The sequence below is a fragment of the Schistocerca nitens genome, chromosome 2, assembly GCF_023898315.1.
Source record: "Schistocerca nitens isolate TAMUIC-IGC-003100 chromosome 2, iqSchNite1.1, whole genome shotgun sequence".
NCBI lineage: Eukaryota > Metazoa > Arthropoda > Insecta > Orthoptera > Acrididae > Schistocerca > Schistocerca nitens.
The window spans coordinates 1,066,251,081-1,066,259,238 of NC_064615.1; the positions used below are offsets into that span (position 1 = coordinate 1,066,251,081).

General features: G+C 43.9%; 1 protein-coding gene across 1 annotated transcript; it reads left to right on the forward strand.

Moving 5' to 3' along the window:
* Positions 1-5,991: 5,991 nt before the first annotated feature.
* On the forward strand, positions 5,992-7,554 carry LOC126235546 (uncharacterized). The gene is made up of 2 exons (XM_049944263.1): positions 5,992-6,127; positions 7,319-7,554. The coding sequence occupies exons 1-2, from the start codon at positions 5,992-5,994 to the stop codon at positions 7,552-7,554; spliced, it is 372 nt and encodes a 123-aa protein (XP_049800220.1).
* Positions 7,555-8,158: the final 604 nt, after the last annotated feature.

Consider the following 8,158-nt stretch of genomic DNA (forward strand, 5'->3'; position numbering starts at 1 on the left):
TTGCATCACGTCAGCATCCACCAACCACGCTCGAAGACTGCGAGCAGTTACTGCTTCATTATGAGACTGACGACGTCATTCACAGCTTGCGCCGTCGTTGTCAGACCTGTATTGGTGCCAGGGATGGTCACACGCCGCACTGAGCACATTAACTAGTTCTCAGAATGTGTGTGCAAATACGTTAAGTTGGAAAAAAGAAGAACATTTTTGTCTACCGTTATGCAGTTGATTACCTTATGTATTCTTTACATTGTTTCTGCTGTACTAACACCTATTTTGTGGCAAAATAAAAGCAACCTTGCAAAATTTCCGTTAGTTTTGGACACCAGTGTACAAGTTGCCGTGTACGTCAATCGCCTCTGGAACTGACCCGGTTCGGACCCTGCGTCGTAATTTTGTGATTTTTAATTTATGTAATAAACTTATCTTCTACTGAGAAAACTGCACTGATGTTAATTTGGCACTGTCGTAACTATTGTTGGTTGTGTAGTGTTCGTCTTTTAGTGTTTTTATATTACATTAAGAACAAATGTTTGTACGTGGAACTCTTTTTGTTGTTCTGCTGTGGAATCTGCAATTATGTTAATACGAAGGTTGTCCAGAAAGTAAGTTCCGATCGGTCGCGAAATGGAAACCACAGTGAAAACCAGAAACGTTTTATTTGCAACAGTTAGGTACACCTTCCACGTACTTCTCTGCATTGTCGCCCCTCCAACTTCGAGCGTTCTCGTAGTGTTGTATCAACTTTTCAGTATCCTCGTCATAGAAAGCAGCCCCCTGTGCTTTCGGTCAGTTATCTGCACTGGTCTGCAGCTCGCTGTCTGTGGAAAAATTTTGTCTTCATAGCCAGCGGTTCTTGTGAGCAGGGATGAGACTCAGGGGGAGCCAATTACGGACTGTATTGTGGGTGATCATTCTCATCGGAAACGCTGCAGGAGCGTCTTCATTGCACTTGCAGTGTGCGGCCGAGAATTGGCATGAAGAAGGAACTGCTCGACAGTTGTGTTATGTGGGCTGCAAGGCACAGGCGAAATCTCTAACCAGGCCCTCATACTTGGCGGCAGACGCTATTCCCTACTCTTCTTTACGTGCTCACTGTTCACTCAAAACTGAAAAGAGCTACGCGACACGATCGACGGGCATACTAGAGACACTGCCCAACACATCTGTGCAAAGCTTTACCAGATTTTCCCAGTGGTTTCCATTTCGCAACCGATCGGAACTTACTTTCTGGACAACCCCCGTATGACACTTTTGTAGCTACTGTTGGCTGTATGGTCTTTGCTGTCCAAAGCCAAAAGAAATACAAAATTTTAAAAATTATAGTAAGGGATCTGGAAGTAACAGTATGCTTAATACGCCAGCATTCTTGAATTTTTTCAGCCCAAAGGCAGACGCAGAACAAGGGAAACTCCCCATCACACCCCCCGCAGATTTAGTGGTAAGATAGCCCAGTGGATAGATAGCCAGTGAAAAACTGAACACGGATCAAGCATGAAAACAAGGTATACTGAACTGTGAAAAAAGAAGGAAAATAGAAATAGTGAACGTCCAGGCTATAGATGTGGAACATGAGCGAACTATAAGAACCACGAGTAGTGGTTCTACGGTCACGGTGTTGGACTGCCAAGTGGGAGATTCGTGTTCAAATTGCCGTTGGGCTCCCTTTTCTTTCACAACTTTATGAACTGTCTGTCCGGTCATTGACGTGTCTGTTCTCCTTCTGTGGTCTTGGAAATTATCGTACCACACATTGGTTGTAGAATATGAGTCCTGTGGTGAGAATATATTAGTCCCAAATAAATTTGATGAACAGGGAGAGCAGGCAAGATACCGCATAGACCCCTCACAGAAATGAAAACAACAAATAAAAGATCGTGAACTATGTGACACCAAAGGAATTCAAGAGTCAAAAGTTCCAAAACTGAACGCAAGAGTCATGAGGTGCGGTACTTGTATAGAACAAATTGGAGGTAGGTACGTCTGGAGGTCCCTTCGTTACAAGTCGCCGTTACAAATGGACATCGTGACACAGACACAAATTTGAATGCAGCGAACAGACACGCCAGTGATCGGAAGCATAGCTCATAATTTTGTGAAAAAAAAAACAAAAAGCGACACGAGAGAGATCTGAACAAGGATCTCTCCACTAGCAATCCAACGCCGCGACCACATAACCACGATTTGAGTTCGAAATTAGTTCGATTTTGAACATCTTCGGCTTGGACCGGTCAGTTTCCTATTTTGCTTCTTTTTCACTGTTCAGTACACTTTCTTCCTGTTTCCATGCTTGATAACTATTTTTGTGGCACAACTTGGCTAGAAGAAGGGATCGGTTGGTGGGATACGCTCTGAGGCATCAAGAGATCACCAGTTTAGTGTTGGAGGGAAGTGTGGAGACGTGGAGAGTAAAAATCGTAGAGGGTGACCAAGAGATTAATACACTAGGCAGATTCAGAAGGATGTAGGTTGCAGTAGTTACTCGGAGATGAAGAGGCTTGCAAAGGATAGAGTAACATGGAGAGCGGCATCAAACCAGTCTTTGGACTGAAGATCACAACAACAACAACAGGTGTTTAGTTTTTGACAGGCCATCCACTGGGCCATCTTAGCGCTAAATCTGAGGGGGACGGGGTGATACGGAGTTTCCCTCGCAAGGGTACAACACGCTCAACTGTGCTTCTTTGTTTGTTGGTTGACTCCATTTTAATCTGTTATCCAGCTGGACCTCACAGAATTTTACACACTGTGCTTCATTCAGCGTATGCCGGTTGGTATCTACATCTGCGTCTAAGAAAAGCCGTAAAAATGCTGGTGATGGTGCAAAACCAAAATTTCGTATTCTTTTGTGCTGTGTCCCATCTATGAGAAACCAGAGACGTCATTGAAAATGGGAGAACTTGCATCATGTCTTCCACGCCGAGTGCCATGTATGCACTGCCCGAGCTTAATCTTGTACCTCCAATTAAGAAATTAATAGGCACACATTGTTTGAGTTCTATTTACAATTAAGTGTAGTGATGCAGAAATTGAGACAGTCGATTCAGAAGTAGCAGACTTCGAAACTCGGACCAGCGTTTCTGGTTCTGTTTCGCTGTGGTCACTTTTAATCGTTTCGAGGCAAGTGAAGAATACACAAAACAATCAAGTTGTAGTAAACATTACCAGATATTAATGCAAGTGTGTGGAAACTTACAGCATGGATGACGGAAAACGGGCAACTTCAAGATCATCTGCGTCTGTGAGCAGCAGACATTCCTCGTTGCAGGACGAAGCTGGCAGCAGGGCAAGTTGCCCTCTCCGCAGTCACTCGTGGCAGTGACGACTGGAAGTACCCAATTTTGGTGATTAAATACGATTTTTTCGTCTCCAGAGCGTAGGCAGAGCTTTTCGGTGGTTGAGACCCGTGAGAATTTACTATTTGTGCTCAAAAAATGGTTCAAATGGCTCTAAGCACTATGGGACTTAACATCTGAGGTCATCAGTCCCCTGGACTTAAAACTACTTGAACCTAACTAAGGACATCACACATATCCATGCCCGAGGCAGGATTCGAACTTGCGACCGTAGCAGCAGAGTGGTTCCGGACTGAAGCGCCTAGAACCGCTTGTCCACAGCGGCCGGCCACTATTTGTGCTCTCCACTATTATATTCTTACTTCAGTTGTCGTCAGTAGAAAGATGTTGCTATTTTTCATGGAGTATTGACAGGACCTCAGGCTCTGGACGGCTGCTTCTTTTCACACTAGCAGCAATCTCATGATGGACGTCTGGTGGAGCATTGCTGACAGATGACAAGCTTTTGCAATCGACGTAGGTCGTAGACATCAAGTAATCAGCCTGCACGTCACAGTCAGTGACTTCTCGACTTCTTCGGCGTCGTCAGACCTGTAGGAGACACGTCAGGCGTATTTCACCACAGAGTTACAGCGATTTGGCTCGTTTCTTGACAAATAGTGGAGAGGTTTGACTTCAACAAATAAAATTTATTTGGTACAGAAGATGACACATTGGTGTCGAAACATGTCCAGGTAAATATGCAAATAAACTAATTTGGTTTGCATAAGGATGATTTCCAAAATAACCCAGTTTTTAAATCGCAAACACGGAAGTGCGAAAAAAAGAGGAGTTCAAACCTTGTACGTATGTTGTATGTTAACCGGGGACCTAGAAACGACGGAGAGGCTCCGTCCCTGCTGCAGCCACAGTGGTCCACAACCCCACGACGACTACCGCAGTCCACTCCTCCGCCGCCCCACACTGAACCCAGGGTTATTGTGCGGTTCGGTCCCCGGAGGACCTCCCCCCCCTCCCCCTCCCCCAAGGAACGCCTCACACCAGGCGAGTGTAACCCCTATGTTAGCGTGTACGCTTACGTGGAGAACTTGTTTGCGCAGCAATCGCCAATACAGTGTAGCTGTGGCGGAATAAGGGGAACCAGCCCGCATTCGCCGAGGCAGATGGAAAACCGCCTAAAAATCATCCACACACTGGCCGGCTCACCGGACCTGGACACAAATCCGCCGGGCGGATTCGTGCCGGGGACCAGGCGCTCCTTGCCGCTCCGGAAAGTCGTGCGTCAGACCGCTCAGCTAACTGGGCGCGCGTGCTTCAAACCTTAGTAAAATGAGTATTGGTAATTTCGTTCAAAAGATGCTTTTCGTTATTCGTTGATCCGTTCAAGTGATTTATGTCTCATGGAAACTGTCCCTTTCCTGACAATGCAATATTACCGAATGCTGCAAGGTTCTGGAAGAGCGCCGCTTGCGTAGGCTAGGCGCAAATTGAGACGAGTATAGCGCGTGTGGCGCGACGCAGCGCAGCGCGTGTTTTTGTAACATCACAGTTTCAAATGAGACCGCGCAAATTGCGACGCGACGCGACTGGGACGTGACACGCGCCTGCGCCAGGTCGCGCGGCGTTGTGGTTGAGGCACAGTTTCTCGCGCCGCACGTCGCACGTGCCTCGCTAGCACCGTGGGAAATTTGAGGCGGGGAGCGAGAAAGTAGCCCGACCATATGCTCACTTCGGCACGGCGCATATGAGCAGTGAAAACACTGCCCATACGATAAATATTGCCTTATACTCTGTACTGAATTTTAATGCAATTGGGTAGTGTTTCGTTTTTCGCCATTTAAACGCTCCAGCTTTCGTCGTTAGTGCATTATATTTTCCTGTTATGTATATCTGTATAGTTTTGTTCTGTTTTGATTTTCTTCTCTCAAGAAAAATGCATAGTTCAGTAACTGGTGAGCCATTGGCTGCTAGAATTGTATCATACACCTCCAGGATGTTTTCAGATCACAAGAACGGACATAGGTTAGTGAATAATGAAGCAAGGAATATTATAAAATCATGTGATATAGACGCAAGGCAGGAAAGTAAATCAACGTTATCCTCTCGCTTCGTAGTATGCTGACATATCCGTACGATATGTAACAAAAATTCGGAAAGGGATAATCTCCACAGGTATGACCCCTTTGTGCTCCTGATAAAAAGCGTCCAAGATCTGAAGTATAGAAGGCCCACAGTCATTACTTCGATATGGATGTAATAATGTAATAACGACACACTGTACTACTTGCATGTGAACATCACATTTCCACTGCAAGCTAGAAACAGTCGAGAAACCTTCACGAATGACAATGTTTTACTTGGCTCGTCATGACGAGAAAAACATCTCAGTGGTAGCGTACACAGTCTAATTATGTAACAGGATACACAAATGAATTAGTGGTCGGTATTATTCCGAAAGTGTGAGTATCTTTGAAAATGTGCGGCGATTTGATATATTTAATTTATTGAAAAGTATTTCAGACAACGACAGGCAACAATCGTGACAATGTTTTTCGAACGACGTGAACTTCCACAAGGCACACCTGGCTAGCTTCTGCATTCTTGTCGCGTTTATTATTCACGGCTACTGACAGTACACAGGCTATTCTGCTGTGCAGCGGGCGTTGTGCAGTGGATGAATAGTTTACTTCTCACCATGGCAGAAGAAAAATTAATAGAGGCAGTGAGGGAACACAGAGAGCTGTATGACACAAAACACGCAGACTACATGAAGGTCAAACTCAAGAACCGGAATTGGGGTGATATAGCAAAGGATCTGAATTTGAAAGACGGTAAGTACTGTAATATTTATTTCACAATTTTTTAGTTAATACATATCACAGTGTACTTCGCTTGAGTACATAACCTGTGGAGCACAATAATGGTACAATAATTGGAAGTTGCTATATTGTCAATAATTACCAAGCAGAACTGACTGATGTTGCCATGGAACTGCTCCGCATGTGTTGAAATATTCAGTGAAATTTTTCCTCACTTTGAAGGCAGTTGATGAAGTCCTCCTCCTGTTCCCTTGCACACGAAGTAACTGAGTTGCTGGCAACGGTTCGATGTCATTTAAGTCATCTGCAACTACTACTGAAGATCGTAAATAGTTGTGCAGAACGCAGGCTGCTTTCACAACATCTTTCACTGTGTCGACTTTGGTTTCAAATGGTTTCCTGAACACACGGAAACGTGATGATAGTATACCGAAAGCACATTCCACAGTTTGTCGTGCTCGAGAAAGTCTGGCATTGAAGACCTGATGTTCGTAATTGTCGGTAACCTGTCTCTTAGGATATGGTCTCATAATGTTTTCCGACAATGGGAAAGCTTCATCTCCCACCAACACATACTGCATTGGATCAGAAATTGTAGGTATTAGTTCAGGAATGGGAAGTAATAACGTGTTTTTTCTCATTTTCTTGGCCAACACACTGCTAGCAAATACATGTCCATCGCTGAATCGTCCCATTGCGCCAACATCAACGGTGATAAATTTGTAATCTGCGTCAACCGTCGCCATCAAAACGATGGAGCATGTATGTTTATAATTAAAGTACAATGATCCGCTTTTGCCCGGTTTTTTAATAAGAACATGTTTTCCATCGACTGCACCAACGCAGTGTGGGAATCGCCATCTATGTTCAAAACGTGAAGCGACTGATTTCCATGTCTCTGTTGTAGGTTCTGCTAAATACTTTGGTTGCATTTCTTTCCATACAGCGGTAGCTACTTCTTTTACAATATTAGATACAGTTCGATCTCCCAAGAGATAGTTATACGCAATACTTTTGTAGCTGTCATCAGAGGCTAAATATCTGAAACAAAACGAAAGTATATTGTTAATGTGGAACGATAAAAGTAGATTGCAAATATGTCTTTATCCAAACACTATAGGTAAATATTGCTTATCTTTAGTTTGTCTATCTTTATGGGACAACATTAATGCCTTATTAGTTATACGTTGTTAATTATTGCAGGGGAAGAGACAAAAAATTCGTGGCTGAAGCTGAGAGGCAGCTATCGAGATGCACGACGACGACAGGTGAAATATATGAAAAGCGGAGCTGCTGCTGAGAATATCAAGCCGTGGAGATATCAAAACCAGATGTCATTTCTTGAACCTTTTATGACAGCTGGTCCACGTGATAGTAATCTAGGTGATGACAGTGATCACACCTCACAAGCTACAACTAAAACATCAGCAAGGAATTAGAAGATAACAACTCACTCGACAATGAGGCGAATGAGCAAAGTCTAGATATTAATAACTACGACAGCAACGAAGTATCTAGTAGGAGCATAGGAACGGAGTGCATAGCACATCACACCGCTACTTCAACTCCAGTTATTCAAAGAAATCAATCAAGGAAAAGAAAACAGGAAGACGTTGTAATTCTGCTAAAACAATCAATGCAACAGCGTGAGGACAGAGCAAGACAAAGAGAAGAAGAAAGAAGAGCGTTGGAGTCACACTGCATCAAAGATGACCCTCTTTACAATTTTTTTATCTCTATGTATCAGCTGACTAAAAACATGCCTCAAAGTTACCAACACAGAATCAGAGGTCAACTTTTCCAGGCTGTGTCACTTGCAGAAGAAGAAATAATGAACGTAAGGAGCCAGACACCTTCGATGTCATCTTCTTTAAATAATTCAGCGCCGTACAGTACAGCACCTTTTTCTCACTCTTCATCGCCATATATATCGACTGATTCAGGCCAACAGACAGCGTCTCACTATTCAGAACAGCAGCAGATGGAAGATTTGAAGGTCGACACAACTGAATCCGGTTTGTCTAATATCACCGATTTTGTTCA